Genomic DNA, 22,604 nt, shown 5'->3' with positions numbered 1-22,604 from the left:
GAAGTGAAGAGATTCATCACAAATAGTTTCCACAGAATACCAAAATGATAGACAGGGAAGAAAAGGAATGTAGAAGCACTTTGAAAGTGCTTTCTGTAGAAATGGAAAATCAGTGAATCTGCTGACAGAGCAAGTTTGGGTCTTAACACTGGATTCTCCTTATTGCTATGCTTACTACTAAATGGTTAATAGAAAATTGTCTCAAATAAAATGTTTTCTGATTTTAGTTTCTGAACTGAAAAGGTTTCCATATTTTCTTCTCCTTTCAAGATTTGTTTTCATTATAAGAGATCTAGGATAATTTCTTAATAGAAAAAAATTACATGATTGCAAAGTTTCACTTTCAAAGAAAGGAAGGAAGAGAGGGAGGGAGGGAAGGAAGAAAGATTCCCTCACTGGAAGGATTTTATTTTTCAGTTCCTTTCCTATTTATGGATAATAAGACTCGATATCATAAAAATGTAAAATCTCCTCATTTGAGCCATAAATTCAGTGAAATTCCAAAATTCTAGCAGATTTTGTTTAGATACTTGATAATGTGATTCTAAAATGTCTATGATTGAGCAAAGGCCCCATATTAGCAAAGCCATTCTTGAAGAATAAGATAGGAGGACTTGCTCCACTAGATTTCAAGACATATGAAAACAATGGTAATTAAAACAGTGTAGTATTGGTGCAGGACAGAATAGACAGCCCAGAAACGAACGCATGAGTACATGGAAGTTTGACATATGACACCAAAGGCATTGCAGATCACTAAAGAAAGGAGAGACTATTTAATAAATGATGCTGGTATAATTGACTATTCATATGGAAAAATAAGAAATTAGATATCTACCTCACACCATACCCCCAGATCAATTCTAGATTGATCAAAGATTTAACTATGAAAAAAAAGTTAAAAGTTTTAAAAGAAAATATAAATTATCTTTATGAACTAGACATGAGGAAGGACTTCTTAACACACAAAAAGAACTAGACATTTTATGCCCATTAGATTGACAAAAATTAAAATGTCTGAAAATAACAGGTGTTGGCAAGGATGTGGATCAACGGGAAGTCATACAGACACTTCTGGAGGAAGTGTATGTTGGAATAATTTGAATCACTTTGGAAAACAATTTGATATTATCTTGTAAAGTTGAATATTTGTATACCTGTGTATGACAGCAATTCCACTCTTAGGTTTATACTCTAGAACAGTGCTTCTTTAATTTTAACGAGCATCAGAATCACCTGGAAAGCCACACAATTTGAGAGCCCCACTCCTGGAGATTCGGATTCAATAGGTCTTGGATAAAGTCCATGAATTTGCATTTCTAAGGAGCACCCATGTGATGAGGCTGCTGCTGGCTTCCAATCACAGTTGGAGTATTGCTTCTCTAGATTTCTTCACCTGTGTCTTGGGAAATAGGAACAAGAATGTTCAAAGCCACATTGTTCATAATAGCAAAAATCTGGACACAACCCAAATATCCATCAGCAGAAGAATGGATAAATAAATTGTAGTATGTTCACACAATGAAGTATCATACAATATTGAAAATGAATGAACTATAAGTACATGTAACAACCTGGATGAATTTTAGAAGCGTAATATTAAGTGAATAAAGACGGTCACAGAAAATTACATACAGCATGATATCACTTTTATAAAGCTGACAAATTAAGTAATATATTGCTTAGAAACAAATATATGGATAAAACTAAAATATGAAACAAGGGAATGAAAAACACAAAAATGGGAAAGGGAAGAATTACATTAACTAGATGTGACAGCGTGAGTATTATGGTAGCTTTAAGGTGGATGATTGTTTCTCCTATACTTCAGAACTGTCATGTAAGTTACATACATTCTCCTGTATATGGAAAACATATACATAATACACATAAAATGGGAAAATATTTTTAATAAGTGCCAAACAATCAGGTAAATTAAATGATACCAGAAAAGATTACAAGGGAACTAAAATTGTAATAACAGTTGAAATACTCATTAGACTTAGTAAATGACAGAAATAATCCTAGAGAAAACGGATATGCAACGTGGAGGACAAACTTGAGACATCATTTTGCAGAGGGAAAAAAAGGATTAAAAAACAATGAGAAAGGAGATAATAGATGCGCAGAACTCAGGATGGAGATCTAACAAGCAGATTCCTGAAACAGAGATTGACAAACAGAAAGAAATAAGAATTCAAAGCTATATTTAAAGAAAATTCTCACAGGTTGAAGACAGCCTTTAGTCTTTCTGATCAAAAGTATTCCCCAAATACTGGCAAATTAATGCAGAAGCCCACATTGACACATTTTTGGTAAAAGCTCAAATATCAAGGATAAAACGTGACTCCAGAAGCATCCTGCCAGAACACGAAAGAGAAAATAAACAGGCTAACCAAACATAGAGTAAAATTCATGTTAGCCTCAAACTTCTCTGCAATAACAAACATGACAAAAAATGATTTCAAAGTTTATTTGGAAAAATAAATGGAGGTGACTAATTAAGGAAAGTTTGAACAAAGAAAGAAAATTATAACAAAATGGACTTAAACCTCTAGATATTAAAATATAACTTATAGTAATTAAAATGAAGTGAAACTGATAAAAGAAATGGAGAGTTCAGTGGAAAAGAACAGAAAATCCACACAGAATTATATATAACATTTCTTATCAGTATGTCATGATATACATATCATAAAAAATCATATATATTTACATGTGCATTGTATATAATATATTATATATTATAATTATATGTTTTATAATTTTAAGTATTTATATATTTATTATAAAATTTTATAATTTTTTTTCCTCACCACATTTAAATGGATTTTTTTTTCCCCCAGTAACTTTACTGAGATAGTAATGGTTTATAACATTGTGAAAATTCGGGTGTACATTATTGTTTACTCTTTTCTGAGTAGACTTCATTGTGATCATCCCAAGTAGTCTAATTATTGTCTATCACCACACATAAGTGTCTCTTTACCCCTTTCACCCACCCTCCACCCCCCTTTCCCTCTAGTAACCACAAATCTGTTCTCTTTATCCATGTATTTGTTATACTCCACATATAAGTGAAATCATGCAGTATTTGTCCTTCTCTGTCTGGTTTATTTCACTTAACATCATACCCTCAAGGTCCATCCATGTTGTTGCAAATGGGACTATTTTGTCTTTATTTATGGCTGAGTAGTATTCCATTATATATATATACCACATCTTCTTTATCCATTCATCAATTTATGGGCACTTGGGTTGCTTCCATGTCTTGGCTATTGTGAATAATGCTGCAATGAACATAGGGGTGCATAGATCTCTTTGGATCATTGATTTCAAGTTCTTTGGATAAATGCCCAGTAGTAGGATAGCTGGATAGTATGGTATTTCTATTTTTAATTTTTTGAGAAATCTCCATACTGTTTTCCATAGTGGCTGCACCAGTTTGCATTCTCACCAGCAGTGCATAAGGGTTCGCTTTTCTCCACATCCTCTCCAACATTTGTTGTTTTTTGTCTTGGTAATTATAGCCATTCTGACAGGTGTAAGGTGCTATCTCATTGTTATTTTGATTTGCATTTCCCTAATAATTAGTGATGTTGAACATCTTTTCATGTGCCTGTTGGTCATCTGTATATCTTCTTTGGAAAAATGTCTGTTCATATCCTCTGCCATTTTTTGATTGAGTTGTTTGTTTTTTTGTCATTGAGTTGAATGAGTTCTTTATATATTTTGGAGATCAACCCCTTATCAGATAGGTGATTTGCAAATATTTTGTCCCAGTTGGTGGGTTGTCTTTTATTTATTTATTTATTTATTTATTTATTTATTTATTTATTTATTTATTTATTTTTGTGAGGAAGATCAGCCCTGAGCTAACATCCCTGCTAATCCTCCTCTTTTTGCTGAGAAAGACCGGCTCTGAGCTAACATCTATCGCCAATCCTCCTCCTTTTTTCCCCTTTTTTTTTTACCCAAAGCCCCAGGATATAGTTGTATGTCATAGTTGCACATCCTTCTAGTTGCTGTATGTGGGACGTGGCCTCAGCATGGCCAGAGAAGCGGTGCGTCGGTGCGCACCCGGGATCTGAACCCCGGGCCGCCAGTAGCGGAGCGCGCGCACTTAACCGCTAAGCCACGGGGCCAGCCCAGGTTGTCTTTTAATTTTGTTCATGGTTTCCTTTGCTTTGCAGAAGCTTTTTAGTCTGATGTAGTCCCATTTGTTACCTTTTTCTTTTGTTTCCCTTGCCCAGTCAGACATGTTATTTGAAAAGATGCTGCTAAGGTCAATGTCACATAATGTACTACCTGTATTTTCTTCCAGGAGTTTTATGGTTTCAGGTCTTATATTCAAGTCTTTAATCCATTTTGAGTTAATTTTTGTATATGGTGTAAGATAATGGTCTACTTTCATTCTTGTGCATGTGGCTGTTCAGTTTTCCCAACACCACTTATTGAAGAGACTTTCTTTTCTCCACTGTATGTTCTTGGCCCCTTTGTCAAAGATTAACTGTCCATAGATGTGTGGTTTTATTTTTGGACTTTCAATTCTGTTCCATTGATCTGTGTGTGTGTTTTTGTGCCAGTACCATGCTGTTTTGATTACTATAGCTTTGTAGTATATTTTGAAGTCAGGGATTATGATGTCTCCAGCTTTGTTCTTTTTTCTCAGGATTGCTTTGGCTATTCGGGGTCTTTTGTTGTTCCACATAGATTTTAGGATTCTTTGTTCAATTTCTGTGAAGAATGTCGTTGGGATTCTAATTGGCATTGGGTTGAATCTGTAGATTGCTTTAGGTAGTATGGACATTTACTTATGTTGATTCTTCCAACCCATGAGCATGGAATAATTTTGCATTTCCATTTATTATAATTATAAAATTATAAAATTGTATAATTATAATTATATAAGTATATACAATATATAATATTATGTATTATAATTATACATATATAAATTATAAATATATAATGTTATATATTATATATAATACATATAAATATATGTGTATATATTATATTATATATTACATAACATATAATGTATATTATAATTATATATTTATATACTTACATACATATATACACATATATTATAAATATAGAATATATATTACATATAAATATAATTATATAATATATTAATTACAATATATATTACTTATAATATATATTATACATATATTATATATTATTTATAATATATATTATACATATGTTATATAAATATATATTTACATACATATATGTATATACAACTTAGTATGTGATAATGATGGGCTTGGGGATAGGTTGTTCACTATAGCAACTAGTAAATTATTTAGAAAATAACAGTATCATATACCAAAATATTTTTCAATGAATTAAATGATTAAATTTTAAAATGATAATATAAAAAGAACTAGAAGAAATGTAAGTGAAGATTTATCTGATCCTTGTGCAAGGAAGAACTTTCTAAGAATAAAAGAAAAGGAAGAAACCAAAAGAAAAAGATTGATTTATTTTCTTGTAACAATTTTAAAAATTAAAAAAACTTTTAAACATCAGGAGACCATATTTAACCAAAAAAAATCATAAAAAGTGATAAAAGGCAAACTACAAATTTGGACAGAATACTTATTCCATATACATTCCAAAGGATTCTTATTACTAACACTAAAAGATATGTTACAAATCAGTAAGAAAAAGGTGGACGTGACATTGGAAATATGGGTGACATGATAATCACTTCATGAAGTAGTAATCAAGAAAACAGACATTGTAATCAAATAAGAGCAAATAAAACCAATGAGATGTTTTCATCTATGTGATTGACAATAATGAAATATTTGCCATTTTAAATATCAGGAGACCATATTTAACAGTGACACTAAGGCCACTTAAAGTTAGTTGAGGTAAATGCTCAGGCAAGGCCTAGAGCCCCGCCCCACCCACCCACCCCGTGCAGGACAGATTTGGAGCTATGCTAGTGGCAAAGGGGCTTTGAGACTTTGTTTGGATTTATGCAATTCAGCAGACATTTTAAAGCAGCTGATGTTATAGATGGCCACACAAGAAAAAAAAAAAAGATCATTAAGAGGCTTCTGCCTGGAAAGATGAAGGCTGAGAAGACATAGTTGATGTCTTTAAGACCTTTAGTAGCATGCACTGAAGAGTATGTTCACTGAATTCCAGAACTGGGGAGGGGAAGAGTTGGGGAAGCCCCTAAACAAGTTAAGAAGCCCTATTTTACATGGTGAGTTATAAACACTGCAGTCATTACCCATAATAGGTGATAAAAGCTTACACAATACAAATGCAAATTTTATATTTGTATCAAATGCAAAAACAAAATATGATAATAGCAAATACAATACAAACTAAGGTGGTGGTGAATAGGCTTTTGTAAATTCAAATACATATGGGGGTTACAGATTGAATATTTATTAATCAGTTACACATGGACCCTGGAATGGTTAAAAGCATCACATTCTTTTTAGTTTAGAATTATTCTTTTTATTTCAGAATTAGAGGATGACCAAGAATTAGTACCATGGTTTGCAAATATTCTTCCTTTTGCATTTCTGACTCTGGAATCCAGAACTCTGCTCTCCTGCCCAGAGGAGCTTCATCTCCCTCCCACCGCACTAATGGTCTTTAGTGACAACATTTAGAGAATGACATTTTGGATTCTCATATTGATGACAGTCCTCAAGATTGGAAATCTTCCATTCTACGATTAAACAGAAACCATAAACCAGTATGAAAGTAAAGTCATAGGAAAAGAAAGTTGGAAATTTAAGGCCCCAACTGGTTGTTATTTCACATGTGAAAAACTTTGCTTCATTTCTTTGTATACTGCTCTGGGTCCACCCTACTTACATTTTCCCATTTGGCCAATTGAAAAGGCATCTTTAGACAATGCCCACTTCACTGTCAACCCAGGGTGAGCGCTTCATTGGGGTGACTGTGGTTACAGGGTTAGGGTCTAGTTGGTCGTGATTCACTGTGCTCCTGGTAAGAAGTGGTTTCTGGCCTATGTGTTTGTGTGTTTACTCAGAGCACTGCACCTGAACGTGCGTCTTTCTCTGATTCTGCCTCTCTGTTTTCCTCAGGACTACTGGCTCTCTCTCCTTTACAAGCGCCTGATAGGCCCCAAAGTCTTGGCGGTGCATGTTGCTGGGCTCCAGCGGAAGCCACGGCCAGGCCGAGTGATCCGGGACAAACTAAGGATTTATGCTCACTGCACAAACCACCACAAGTAAGTCTTCACAGAGATGGCACAGAAAACCATCCCCGAGGGGCTGCAGGCTTCCGGGCCCTCTTAGAATTCCATACCATTTGGGACCCGTTCAAGACTAATTGATAACTGCTTCTGGAATCACTATACCTGCTCTTGGCAGGTTTCAAATGATCTCTGATAAATAGCTTGTTCTCCAGGTAAACCCTCTTTCTCACACTTAGAGGATTTATCCATAAAACGTTCATCAAAATACATGCCATTTGTTCATTTACTTCTTCATTCAACAAATTTTTATTGAGCATTTTCTCTGTGCCAGTTGACATAATGCCCACCACACTTTTTTGTGTGCCTACACCTGAACCAAGGCTAGAGATATAAAATCTGTTCCTATGATCCGCCAGCAGAGCTTGAGGAAATAAGTCTACATTTCTAACACGCATGCCAGAGAGCTGTACCACTAGAAACCTGGCTATAGACCAGTGTGTCCCAAGCTGAGAGTGCCCAAAAGTAGTCATGCCAGCTTTAGAGCCATCTTCAGTATTCCAAAAATCTTTCAGCTGTTTTAGAGGTTAAGAGGTTAAATACAATCTAGGCTTCCTTTTTTAGGGGGCTGGTCTTAGAATAATCAGCGGGGTAATGTATGGTTATTCTTCTCTTTTTGATCTGAAGTACTGGTTGTCATTAGAATTATCATTAAACAAACAGGAAAAATAATTATCAGTAAATAAATAAAGTTTGGCAGATAAAATATTTTAAAACATGAGGATCATAAAGTAAATACTTAAAACTGAGCGTAAAGCAAAACGCATCGGACCAAATATGGTTTCTTACATCACTTCCTATTTAAGGAGCAGAGTAGGCAGCTCTGGAAGAGAAAACTCTTTCTTTAAATGCAGAGAAACCCTGGCGGGATGAGGTGGGGGAGAAGGAAGTAAGCACCTCCAGCCAGGCCTTCATTCCAGCCGCCTATCAGGGGCTGATCACCGGGCTGTGGAGCACAAAGAGCTCTGGTGGTCAGGTTACAACAGACGCTCATTCCCCTTCCTTGATGAGAGAGGAGCCAAGCCAACTAATTTATCATGATAAGATTTTTCAAAGAATCACTCTGAGCATAGGGAGGCAAGGGCCCTGTTGTCTTGTCTTTAGATACAAGTGCCTATTGTGGATGAGAGGAGGCTGGTTTGGGCAGAAGCCAGAGGCTTTCAACGTCCCTTTTGCTCAACAGGAAGCTCAATCCAATACCTGACAGAGAGTGACTGCTTTATGGCCTTGGCTGGAGCTATCTGATCACAACACAAGGAAACATTGTATTCCTTGTCTCTGCCCTGTCCCTGAGGTAACCACCCAAAAGGTAGACCCCCAGCTTCAGGAGAGAAAAATTACTCTTGGCACCTTTTGTCTCTGTTGGGAAGGACATCAGTTTGTGGCCCTTGTACTATCAGTCTGAGGACCCAGGAAAAAAATAGTAGCCATGGGCTTAGTAGGATTTGGGTGTCCTCACAGTGGGCTCATATAGTCTCATCCCAGTGTTCATCCTGACATTCTTTGACATTCTTGTGGGAAATTGTCTCTAATATTTTGAGTATACCATGAACTCGAGGCTGGTGTCTCATTTGTTTTTGTATTCTTGGTGTCTAATATAGTGACTGGCATGAAGAAGGTCTCAGTGAATGTTTGATGAGTGAATGAATAAATGAATGCAGAGATAGGATATCAAGACATCACTGATGATTTACAGTTCTAGCCCTCTTCCCCTTTGATATCACCACATCAGCCAGAAGGAGGGGGTGTGGCGGAGTGGTTAAGAATTCTGCCATTCACTAGCATGAGACCTTAAACAAGTTACTAAAATAATCTGGATTCAACATTCTCTGTACATCACCAGCTCTCCTCTCCTTTCTTTTGGAAGTTGCTCCAGAATCTCCCTGGGGAAATGGTGCCACTGTGCTTCTATCAGTATCATCCCTCCTTCTCCCCATTAAAAAAAGGAAAGAGAAGACTTTACTAATTCATTCCACATATGACTTTAACGATAATAATTGGAGTGAAGGTCTTTTTGTTCTTATTAGGAAAGAAAGCCCAAAATGGATGCACTGAGCTGGCTCCACCCTGTCAGTGGGTGTCAGGTGCCCCAGATAGGTAGGCACAAGGATAGGAGAAGTGTCTCTGCTCCTTCTTTTGGGGAAACCATGTGCCCAGTCTGTGCCCTCTCATCCTCCACAACAGTCGTGAGGAAGCACTACTGTTCACTTAGTTTATTTGTGGCCAATGAAGCCAAGGTCACAGAAATGTCCCAGAGTGGGCATGTTGGCTTCACACTATTCTGACCAATACTCTGAAAACATATATCCTTGGTCGAAACAGGGATGGGGTGAGAAAGTATAAACTTACCAGTAGAACAACCCAAAGAAAGTGTCTATTAAAACAACTTTGCACTCCAGTGTATACTGAACACTTGCTATGTGACAAGCATCTTGCCAGAGATTTGCAATTATATTATCATATTGAATTCTGAAAGTTCTATGGTATCACCCTGTATACAAATAACTACATTAATAATGCAAAGAATTTTACATTTGAAAGAACCCTTAGAGATCTTTTGGCCCAGTGTCCCTACAACACAGAAATTCCTTTCACCATCTCCCTGACAGTCATGCAACCTCTACTGGAATACCTCACTGCCTCCTGTGGCAGTCTCTTGCATTGTGGGTCATTTCTGACCCAGTAGGTGTTGTCTTTTATAATTGATTTAGGAAAAAAAGTTAGATACTCATACCAAAACCAGCAGGTGCTTCTCTGCTTTCTGTTCTAGAATTAACAAATTAAGACACTGGCAGCATGGCAGTTCTCACCCTAAGTCTTCCTATTCAGAGAACAAATAAGTTTTGACTGGGAAATCTTCTTTTTATAAACCATTCTGCTAAGACAATATATGTTTCTGGGGAGGAGCTGAGGTCCTTAGCCGAGTTCAAAACCAACTGGAATCTGGTGGATACTGAAGCAAAGCTGAGCCTTTTGGGGTTCAAGTTCGTTTATTATTGGCAAAACATGACTTCCTGTTTTTCAGAAGAAGTTTTTTTTAAAGACTCATAAAATAGGTTCCTGAGGCTTCTTGGACATCAAATCGTTCTTACAAAACAATATTTTGATGAGTTAAGTGTAAATGAATCAGAAACATGTGGATTAAATTTCCCTTAAAATACACATGGGCTTTGAAATTAGGAGAAAAAATGTTTGGCAAAATATGGCCTGAGTTTTACCGAACCCAAAACTTTGAATTATATTTGGAGACAATGGACCAACCCAGTTTTCAAGCACATTGACTTTCACTGGGAATGACTATGGATTCCAAAGCATCGTCCTCCCTTCCCTTTCCTAGTCTCTCAGCTTCACTGGAGACATTTCTAGAACAGTGACTGTTTTTTATCTGGAAGTCAAGATGCACGTCCCCATGTGACATCCTCCACCTCTTACATCCAGGATATTTCAATTCCAGCCTCTCTTCCCTGACTCACTTCATCCTCCTCCCATGGCAACACAAGAAAAGAAAGACATCAGGCAGCAAAAGAACAGCCAGAAAGATGAACTCCAGATTCATGGACTCTCTGCTGGTGAAAAAGTCTCACCATGAGTGAGACATGGAGCAAGATAGATGTTCTACCAGATGGAAAGGGGCGTTCACTAAAAAAACCAAAGGCCACCTGGACTTGATGACATCAGAAGGTCAGCAATTGCTTGCAGGTCACGCCTTCAGACCCCATTTTCAGATACTCCTCCAAGATTATTTTTCTGTGGGCAGAGAAAATACATTCTTCAGGAATCTGGATTCTCAACACAGTACTTTCAGGTTGGTGCTACGCTCCAGCCAAGAATGTGTCTTCATAGCCAAAAGGCCTCTGCTTAACGTCCTTGCCCATCAGCAAGTCAGGGAAAGGGATGGCTGAGGCGGTCTTCAATGCCAGTTCCTACCTGAGGAGGCACCAGGAGTTCTGTGAGAGCCTCTGCATGCTGGTCTCTGGGCTGGGTTTCAGTACTGGTTTGTCTCCCCCCAGGGGAACTATGTAAATGGAAATCAGACCATTGCCAAGCAGCTTGAAAAGACAGCTTTCCCTGCAGCAATGCTGTGATTTCAGGTCTCCCTCCAACCCACCACATCCCCACATCCCATCCTTCTCCTCTGCAGTCTCTGAGGGCTCATTCTGCCCCAGCTCTGCAGAGGAGAAACTCATAAATGCAAGCACACAGCTCTCTCCTCCTCCACTGCTGGCCTTTGTGAAGGCTGTTTGATGGTAGTTAGCCACAGGGTTTACCGCAGCCTGGTAAAATTGGTATCTATCCATGCCCACTTTTGCTCACACTCTGAGCCCAGAGTACCTGTATATAATGGTGTCTTCCTCAATTTTGCACACAGCTAAGCTAAGCTTAAAGCCCACCAATGGAGTATAGTCAGTATTCTTTAATGATAGTAAACACTGACACAGGCTAGCAGCATCCTTTTTCAGAGCTCTGGTGATACAAGTCTGCGCAAATAAATTGGCATTCTCTTCTGAGCTAACTTATTTGGCTCCAAAAGCTAGTTCACATGCTTCAGGGGATAGAGAAGAAGGACCAGAGGAGGAGGGACCAGATAAAAGAGTCATTTAGTAATTTATCAGAATATAAATGCAGGCATCCAGGGGCCGGCCTGGTGGCATAGCGGTTAAGATCACGTGCTCTGCTTTGGCGTCCCGGGGTTTGCTGGTTTGGATCCGAGACGCGGACCAACACACTGCTTGTCAAGTCATGCTGTGGTGGCGTCCCATATAAAGTAGAGAGAGATGGGGGCTGGCCCGGTGGCACAAGTGGTTAAGTGCGCGTGCTCCGCTGGGGTGGTTCGCTGGTTCGGATCCCAGGCGTGCACCGATGCACCGCTTGTCAAGCCATGCTGTGGCGGCGTCCCATATAAAGTGGAGGAAGATGGGCATGGATGTTAGCCCAGGGCCAGTCTTCCTCAGCAAAAAGAGGAGGATTGGCAGATGTTAGCTCAGGGAGGATCTTCCTCACAAAAATAAATAAATAAATAAAGTAGAGGAAGATGGGCACAGATGTTAGCCCAAGGCCAATCTTCCTCAGCAAAAAGAGGAGAATTGGCATCGGATGTTAGCTCAGGGCTAATCTTCCTCACAACAAAATAAATAAATAAATGCAGGCATCCAAAGAGCCTTGAACACAATAATGTGCCCTCTACAGATGCAAGAAAAATCATCTGACACACAACCAGCAGATATACTTTAGGAAGTCTTCTCATAACCTTAATGGATTGCTCTAGGCAAGTGGTTCCCAAACCCAACTCATCTGCCAAAATATCTCAGAAAGATGTTTTTAAAAATACAGATTGCCAGGGCCCAATTCCAAATGGACTGAATCAAAATCTCCAAGGGATGAGCCCTGGAAATGGTATTATTTAAAAAACAAACAAACAACTCAAGTTATGATATTGACCTGCCCTTGGTCACTCAACTCTTAATTAGCGCCTTTAGAAGCAGAGATGAGTGACCCAGAGGCTGAGGGGTGCTATTTCTGCAAGGAATGATGTTTTCCTCTGGGCAAAGTTGACTTGGAGTTTCTCTGAACTCCTCCTTTGAAGGCAGGACTGGGTCAGTTTTTCTGTTTCCTCTCATTAACCCATCCAGGTGGGGCCCTAAGGGACCCCTTAGAAACAAAGTCTTTTTTCCTATGCGAGAGAAGGAAATCATTATAGTTTTGTTGATACATGCTGAAAGGCTCTTGCATGTAGGCATATAGTTCTTCCAGGCTTCTGAACATTCTGTGCTGGTTTAAAAGGATTCCAAAAATAGTTTTAGTAATATTCCAAAAATAGTTTTTATAATCTTGTGGTAGGTAAAACAGCCAAAGCAGAAATCAAAAAGATTGATAAATTTGATCACATAAAAGTTTTTGACTTTTATACATCAGAATACAATGTAAACTAACTGAATTGGTCAAAGAAAACTGGGGGAAATTTTGCAACATACATGCAGACAAAGGATCACTATCTTTAATAAATAAATAGTTTTTATAAATCAATAGAAAAATGGGCAAAGACATGAGCAGCCAGTTTACAAAAAAAGAAATGAAATGGCAAATAAGCAAATGAAAAAATGCACCTCAGTATGAATTTTTCCAAAATACAAATTAATACAACATTGAAATCCCATTATCCCCTCTCAGGTTGAGAAAGATATTTTGATCAGAGCAAATTAGTGTTACCGAACCAAGTGGGTTTGCCTCCTGGCAAGTTAAATAAGACTCTACACCAGTGGAAGCTGTCTCACAAAGTATATTTGCAGCAAACAGGAGACCATGAGGAATCATTTCCAAAGTCATGGCGTCCCTGAACAAAGGAAAGCAAGGACCTTTTATTTCGGATGGGGAATGAATATTCAAAAGGGAGAGGCAGGTATTCAGTTGGGCAGGCTCAGTTAGAAAACATGCTTTCACATACACTGCAGATTGCAGTGATAAGGCCTAAGCTCCTCCTGGAGAGATCTTAGCATTAAAAATAAGGCAAAGGTCATGGGCATAACTCTTGTGGTGAGGCTTGGTTCAGGGTGGTTGGTGGTTGCATCTCCTTAACATAACAAAAAGGGAAGAAAACAATTTGGAAAAACAGTTAAATGCTTCCAAACCCACCTTGAGTTCCTCAGTTCCTAGTCGGTGAGACTAGTACAAGCATTCTAGAGAGTTAATGTCAATATTATCAAAATGTGTGTATCAGTCAAGATAGGCTGTGATAACAAAGAACCTCCAAATCTCCATGGCTTTCAATAAGAAAATTTATTTCTCATTCATAATACTTGTCTGTTATGGCTCAGCAGGAGCTGTGCTTAACATCATCTTCATTCCAGGATGCAGATCAATAGAGCAGCCTCTGTCGAGAATGTTGTCTGTCTTCTGGCTGAGGGAAAAGAGACGTGACAAAACATGAGCTGCCTCTTAAAGCTTCTGCCCAGAGATTTTTAACATGCCCATCCACATCTCATTGGCCAAAGCCAGTCACGTGATCACTCCAGGGTTCCACAGAGCCTGGGACATAAAATCTTTCCACAGGGAGGAGCAGCACTGGGAATGAACTAGATTTGGTGATGAATCATACGATGTGTGTCCCCTTGACCTAATGTTTCCAACTTCCAGGACTTTATCCATCAGAAATAATCATGATGTGCAAAAAGTTTATGTACAATGAAGTCCATCACATAATTTATAATGGCAAAAAAATTGAAAACAACATAAGTCCCCAAAAGTAGGGGCTTAGTTAAATAAATTATGTTACATTTCTGATTGAAGATTTTAGCATTTTTCTACAAGAAGAATATATAACAACATGGGAACATGCCTAAGATGTTCATGAACTGAAAAAACTATGTGAACAGTGTGATCCCAATTATGTAAAAACTGAGTAATATACATAATATACACACATGTGTCAAAATACTCAATAAATATTTGTCAAATTAATAAACTAAAAAATACTGGAAGGATGTTTACCAAAATATTATCATATCTGAAGATACTAGGATTATAAAGATTTTTATTTTTCTTCTTTGTGTTTCTCTATATTTTTCCTTTTTTTTTTTTGCAATCAGTATGTTTTCCTTCCATACTCAGAAAAAAATATTTTGTTTTCTAAAATCATTGCAATACATTCACACACAAACAAAAGGAGTGTGGTGGGAAGTGGGTATCTTTGCAGGAAACCACAAGAACAAGGCCTTCCTGTCACTGAAGGTCTAGAGTGGCCAAGAACCATAAAATAAATGCCCTTTCCTGAGGTAATCCTGTTTCATGTAGTCTATAAATTATTTAGAAGCATCTAACTGACCACTTTGTTTCCATCTTTCCCTTTTCTCTCTCTCTGGATCTCAGCCACAACTATGTTCGAGGGTCCATTACACTTTTTATCATCAACCTGCACCGATCAAGAAAGAAAATCAAACTGGCCGGGACTCTCAGGGACAAGCTGGTGCACCAGTATCTGCTGCAGCCCTATGGACAGGAGGGCCTGAAGTCCAAGTAAGTGCCTGCCTGGAAATAGCTTAGGAGCAAATGCAGCAGGAGCTGGAAGGAGAGGGAGCCCATTTACTGAAGGCACCAAGGTTGCTGCTCATTCACTCGGGCTCGGTGGGATGGAGTCAGGGGACTGCTCCCTGTCTCTAGGCTTAGATTCCTCAACTGTAAAGTCAAATGGTGGACAAAACATTTCTCAACCAGGGCACTCTCACTATCTGGGCAAGACAGTTCTTCATTATGCAGGATGATCACATTTCAAGCTATTTAGCACCCTTGGTCCCTGCTCCCCCCTAGTCATGTAACAACCAAAAACACTGGTAGTTGAGAACCATGTCCCTTCCAGCTGTAACATTCTGTAATGCTATAACTCTCTGCCATCATCTACAAACATAGTGGGACTTAGAGGAAGGAGCACTGGATAAAGAGTCAAAAGTTCAGAGATCAAGAGTCACTTCTGCCCCTAGCTTTATAACTTTGGGCAAGCACCTCTCTAGATCTGTTTCCTTATCTGAACATTAGGAAAGAAATTATATTCTGGGGGCTCTGTGATCCCTTCAAACTCTATAAATATATGATTCTGTGATACTCCCTACCTCCCTCAGTCTCTACTGCTGAAAACACTGACCTCTACCAGCAGAAAGCAGCTCTAGGCCACAGTGAGAAGGGCCTAGTCAAGGGCAAGTCCACCCCGGCTCCTGAGCAAGGCCTCCCAGGAAGGGTATGGGATGCTGTACAGACTGGGAGTGTTCCCATTCCATTTTTAATGTTTACCAAGTTTAACAAAGCTGTAAACTTGGAGCAGGTGGCTTACACTCCCACAGCTGCCCACAACTATTTGCACTATAATTGTTCACTGCTTCACTGCAACCTTGGTGGCTTGCATTTGGCTTCCAACTGTATGTGCAATGGGAACAAAACGCAATCTGGGAAGTCACTTATTACATCTCCTTCCCACCTTAGATCTGTATTTTCAGTCTTGGTTCACATCCTGGCTCTTTTTTCTGCTCTACTTTTCTTTCCTCTCAGTCCTACCTATATCAGCAGGACTCTCTTGAGTATTTTATCCCCTCTCTCTTCACTGCCCAGTAGTTCATAACTGGTGTGCTGAATTCATGGTCTTCATCCTAGGCAAGAGACTAGGTTCTGGCTCACTAAATAATCATATGACCCAGGAAAATCCTTTAATTCTAATCCCTAGGCCTCACTTTCCTCATCTGCAAAATTTAGGAGTTGCTATATATTTGGTAAGGTCCCGTCCAGCTCTAAAATTCTGATCCTGGGTCTGATTTTCTGAGGACAAAGAGTATGTTTAAGTCTTCCACTGCCACTCAATAATGACCTGCAAAATCATTTCTGGCAGAGGGTCTGACTCCTCAGCAGTGACTGTGACAGCTCAGGGTTCTCTGGAGCCAAAGAGATTAGGAGCTGAGCCTGCCCAGTGTCAGGAAGACCACATGTATTGCGTGGAAGGAACTGGCCAAATGCCTTAGTCTAACAGGTTGAGAGATCAGTCCCTGCTCTGCCACTGCTGGCTCTGTGTCCTTAGGCAAATTACATAATCTCTATGAGCCTCAGTTTCCTCATCTGTAAAACTTCTCTTATGGAGAGGAATAAATGAGGTAACCTGTGTCAAGTTCCTGACATATAACTAACGCTCAGTAAAGGCCCACTGCCTTCCTTTTCCTCAGCTCAGAATTCAAGCCGGGTGGGGAAGAAGCTGGTTGCTCTTTCTAAGAACGTTCTTCAAAAGCGGAGTCTCCTCAGATTTTTAAGATAATGTGTTCATAAGACGTTTGTTAAGATTATGGTAAAAAGACATGATAAGAATTGCATAAATGCAAAACCATGAAAGATGAGGAGAAGGTGTCAGAGGGTGGCACCATTTTATAAGCTGTTTCCCCACCAACCAAGGGCAAAAGCCTCACCCCTATTTATCCAACTCTATGTCCCTGCCTCCAGGATTACTCCCCTGGCCACACCTTGGCCCCTGTCCTGCCTAAGCTGTCCTTAAGAGTGACTGAAGTGACTTTCACTGGCCACCAATATGTTATATGTTCCAGATATGCTGTTTTGTACCTCACGTCGTCACCGTATTGGTGAGGAGTTGTGTTATGGCTTTGTTGAGAATGTTGGAGAGAGACAGGAAAAAGAATTTCATTCCACAGGGGTCCTGAAGAGGGATTTTGTGACGCCCGCTGAGAGCAAATAACAATGTCATGCAATTGGAAGAAGAGGGTACCGGAATCAGAAGGCCTGGATATGAATCCAGTTGCTGCCATTTGTCTGTGTGACAAACCTCAGCTCCCTTACCTGTCAGGTGGGGTATTGTAAGAATCAGATTAGAGCATATGGGTGAAATGAAGCCTTCTACAAATGTAAATTTCACACACCTAGGCATATACATACATATATAAGTATAAATACAGACACATACGTGTGATTTGACACATATTGTATTAGAGAAAGTTTTGGACTGGAAGTCAAAAGAACTGGATTCCAGCCCTAATCCTGCTACTACTTCACTGCGGAATTTTGGGCCCTTCACTTACTTCTCTAAGTTAGTTCCTCTCCTATAAACTACTGCTAATTTAACACCTCTCCCATTCTAGACCTCAGTGGCTCTGACCCCGTGCTATGCCATCTTGGACTATAAGCTGCTGGGCAGGGACTGTCATGTACGTGTTCAGTGCCACATCCATCACTCTGTTCAGTAACTACTAATGAGAGAAAGAGCCCTCAGGGTTCTTGGATGGGGGTCTCACAGGAAGGGTGTGGTTTCAGTGCGGACTCTGCAGGAAAGAACGAAAGGCTATGCTAGGAAGTGATTTCAGCCTTTGATGTCTCCTTCTTTCTTTTATAAGCCTCTGGGGCCAGATTCTGTGTTCTGTGTCTGCTAATTCCTTGCTGCAGCTCGAAGCCATATTAGCTCAGAAGAGGATGGAAAGCTCTGGGAGCAGGGGAACCTGTGATTGCTCCTGTCTGGAGGAACCAGGAAGAGGATATAGAAGAAGTCAGTGCACGATTCAATCTACCAGTTGGGCATCTTGGCCTAGAGTTTCAGGATTAGGGAGATGCCAGCAAACTTTTTTGATTAGTACAGAACATGGGGTAATTCTCATCTCTTAGAATTGCCATAAGGGCTGGAAATATTTGAAATCTCTGAAAGGGTATTTCCATGTGAACTCAGTGTTCAGGTATATCAGGTACTGCACAGGAAGCACCCTTGGGGTCACTAATTAGGCATTGTCCAGGCATCCAGGTCCACAGGAAGGTTCCTATTTCTCATCTGAGTGAGCGAACCAATCATAAGACTCACCACTCAAGTCTCAACTCTTTATATAATAAGAGATAGTTCTAATTCTAAGAACCAGACAAAAGGTGGGTGCCCTGTACACTATAGGATAGGAGAATGGCAATGTGTACAAGAGAACAGGTATTCTGTGTCTGGAATACCTGTTCTTCAAGGATGGCTGAAGGAAACAGGGAGATTTAATTCAGAGAAGAAAAATAGGGTAAGTCACAAGGATTTTCTTCAGATATTCAAAGGACTGATGAGTGAAAGAAAACAGATTTGGCCCAGAATCCTCTAAAATGACAGAAAACCAGGGAGTGCAATTTAAAATTTGCCTGGTCTGACCAGGACAGAATAGGCTTTCTCAGGAGGTAGCCTATTAATCAGAGTAAGCCGAGGTGCTCTAAGATTCCTCACTCAGTGGGAGGTTGAAGTAAAAGACTACTGCTTCCTGTGAAACTCTAAAATTTCATTATTCTCTTCCATTTCCTCCCTCCCACTTCACTTTTGGAGCCTGTTGTCTATATGGTCACCAGCAAAGTAGCTTCTTCAAGCCACTAAAATGCCACACAAAGAGATTGTGCTACAAGAGGAAGTGGTGGGATTATCGGGCTATTTTTTCCTCCAAAAAATCTCCAGCTGCAGGTCCCTTCCATGTCATGCTCCCTGGTTTCTCACCTTTCTGGGAGAAAGACTGACCATTCACACCCAAGACAATAATAGTCCCCCTTCTGGATAGGTCAAAGGAGAAGAGCACTCCCATGCTCAAAGGAGAGAATCTGCCCAATGCCTCATGTGATCACAAATCAATAAAAATTGCCCTCTAGGGAATCAATTCCACCCAAGACAGAATACTTAAGTAACTCCCAGGTACTAAGACTTAAAAATATCTTAATGTCCCTGTTGGAACAGACCACATTATGATACTTCATGTCCAGATTCAGAGCTTGCCTTGTGTGAAAAGTCCTGAGGGCTGAACTGGCCACCACTTGACCCACCACAATTTCTCTCTAATGATAACTCTCTAATGATCACATTTATTTTGGGACATGGACAGATCTGGCAAAAGGAGCTTTGGGGAAAACACAGAGCAGCAATATTTTTAAGTCTTTGTCAACTTCATAATGAAGAACTGTATTATTATTTTAATTTGTATTCTTTGAGTATTAGTGAGGTGAAAAATTTTTCACATCTATTTTTATTGTATTGCTTTTATGAATTTTCTATGTCCTTTGCTTATTTTTCTATTGGACTATTATGTGTTTTATTAATAGTTTATAAGTTTTTTCTAATATAAGGCAATTTCCCCTTTGCTATCATATGTGTTGAAATATTTTCTCCAGTATTTTATTTGCTATTTTTCCAACTATTTCATTTTTAGAGTATTATCTTGACATATGGAAGTGTTCCCTTTTTATATAGTTAAATCTATTTATCTTTTGCTTTGTGGTTTCGTTTTGTTTTTTTTTTTTTTTGTGAGGAGGACTAGCCCTGAGCTAACATCTGATGCCAATCCTCCTCTTTTTTGCTGAGGAAGAGTGGCTCTGGGCTAACATCTGTGCCCATCTTACTTTACTTTATATGGGACGCCACTACAGCATGGCTTGACAAGCGATGCGTCAGTGCACACCCGGGATCCAAACCTGTGAACCCCGGGGCCGCCGAAGCGGAGCGTGAGCACTTAACCACTTGCACCACCATGCTGGCCCCTGCTTTGTGGTTTCTTCCATTCCACTTATATGTGTATGTATTTATGTTCCTCAAATCAGATAAATATGTGTCTTTATTTTCTTCTAGTTTCTTTTTCTGATTCATTTTTTTATACTCATTTCTTTAATGCATTTGGAATTTGTGTTGATGTACTATAAGAGATAAAGAACATCAGTAGTGCTGTTCAGGCTGAGAGTGTGTGAGGAAACCTGTTAACTCATGCAAGGCTTCAGGTGGTGGTTTAAGATGTCAGAAAAAAAGAAGGTTCTTTTTTAAAAAGCATGCATTAGGATAGAGACCTCGACCTCTTTTACCTGGAGGAAAAGGCCCTGCTGGTACAGATGTAACCACATCATCTGCAGCCTTTTTGAAAGGCCACTCAGAGCCCCTCAGGAGGAAAGATAAGCCACAGAGCCCAGGAGCACTGAGTGGCAAGAAAGGTGCCTGGGATTGGGTAGGATTGGGTGGGATTGGGAAGAATTATGAGCTGGCCATGAGTGAGCAGGAAGGTGGTACTTACTCTAACCAGCAAGGTTCAAGTCACTGTTCCAGTTCAGAAAGTCTGAAATAGACACTGTAAAAGTAGAAATATAAATATATATGAGTATATTTATTTATAAAAATACTTATACTTAAGGCTCTGAGTCAGTGTGTAGAAAAAATAAAGAGAAGTAAATATAGAGAGAAGTGAGCCTTACAAATCTGTACTTAATGTGAGCTTACTCACTGAAACTTAGAGGAATTTGGATTCTTTTAACCCTTGTGCTCATTTGAGGGTGCTTTGTGGCTCATAAAGAGGCAGTAACTATAACCAATGTATATAGTGTTAACTAAGTAAATAATTATATACTTATCTGGAAAATATAGTGAAGGTACTGAATGATATATTTAGTTCCTCTTGCCTGAAGAGAGCTTGAACCACTCTGTCTGTAGGGAGCTCTCTGTCACACAGCCCAGGACCCAAGAGAAATCTAAATGACTATATAGAACTTGCCCTTCAAGAAAAGCACAGAATTTTTTTTTTTTAATTTTTTTAGTAGCTTTAATCACATATATTAATTAGAAATTTTAACCTTTAGAAACCTTAATTTGTAAATAAAAACTAAACAATTATAAACTTTCTTTTACATTAGTATCTTGTGGCTTGGAAAATTTATAAACACTTCATAACTTTTAGAAACATGTTACTTTATAGTACAATCTTTTTTTGTTTTTTTTTAATGATGTTTTAATGGTTTCTAACATTGTGAAATTTTGGGTTGTACATTTTTGTTTGTCCATCACCACATATATGATTCCCTTCACCCCTTGTGCCCACCCCCCACCCCCACTGCCCTGGTAACCACAGTCCAGTTTTCTCTGTCCATGTGTTGGTTTATATTCCACATATGAGTGAGATCATACAGTGTTTGTCTTTCTCTTTCTGGCTTATTTCACTTAACATAATACGCTCCAGGCCCATCCATGTTGTTGCAAATGGGACGATTTTGTCTTTTTTTATGGCTGAGTAGTATTCCATTGTATATATATACCACATTTTCTTAATCCAATTGTCAGTCGAGGGAGAAAAGCACAGAATTTTTCTTCTCAGTGTTAAAAAACGCAGAGTTCATTATCCGTGCAAATGCTTCATCTGATTCAGTTCTTAATTCATCATGTGAAGTGCTACATACACACTTCCCTGGTACGTATTGAGGAACATTTTCATCTCACCAGAATACAAATGACAGCGAAAAACATTAAATGAAGCAGTTCTGTTGAAATAGCAGAAATGCTCACTTCAGACTATATGACAAAAAACATGCCTTTGAAAAGTTCACATCTTTCTTTTAGGTTAAAAAATGTGGCCTCCTGACATGGTACTCCAGAAGAGTAAGAAAAGCTCTTTTTATTCAAAATAAATTCAGAACGTAGTGGTTAGAAACCTCTTTGATTCCTCTCCACCCCCAGCTGCAAACACACCCCCACTCTTTCTTCAGCCCTGGTGCTCAACCGTGGCTAGACTTGGAATCATCCAGGGAGCTTTAAAAACCCTGTTGCCCAAGCTGCACCCCAGACCAATTAAACCAAAATTTCTGGGCTGGGACCCAGGCACCAGTATTTTTTAAAGCTCCCCAAGGGATTCAAATATGTGGCCATGGTTGAGAACCATTGTCCGTCTAGAAAACGCTGGAACAAGATCCCAGTTGATTTGCAACTTTGATTTCACCCAGGTTATATTCTTCATTCAGGCACTAAGCCATTTTGCCAAAGGTGTGAACATGCCATGAGCCCCTGGGAGTTCTCTATGACTAAGGGGAGGATGTGTATGCCTCCCAAAGGTTTTATTGT

General features: G+C 39.1%; 1 protein-coding gene across 2 annotated transcripts in view; it reads left to right on the top strand.

Moving 5' to 3' along the window:
• Positions 1-22,604, top strand: part of HPSE2 (heparanase 2 (inactive)) — a 710,163-nt gene that overhangs the window by 675,062 nt on the left and 12,497 nt on the right. For both annotated transcript variants that reach the window (XM_087432419.1, XM_087432420.1), the window contains 2 exons: positions 7,095-7,240; positions 15,128-15,274. In XM_087432419.1, the coding sequence (XP_087288545.1) occupies positions 7,095-7,240; positions 15,128-15,274 (293 nt within the window). The remainder of the gene's footprint in view (positions 1-7,094; positions 7,241-15,127; positions 15,275-22,604) is intronic.

This window comes from Ceratotherium simum, chromosome 6 (genome assembly GCF_057802395.1).
Source record: "Ceratotherium simum simum isolate JZ-2026a chromosome 6, ASM5780239v1, whole genome shotgun sequence".
NCBI classification, from domain to species: domain Eukaryota; kingdom Metazoa; phylum Chordata; class Mammalia; order Perissodactyla; family Rhinocerotidae; genus Ceratotherium; species Ceratotherium simum.
This window is presented reverse-complemented; position numbering and strand designations above follow the sequence as displayed.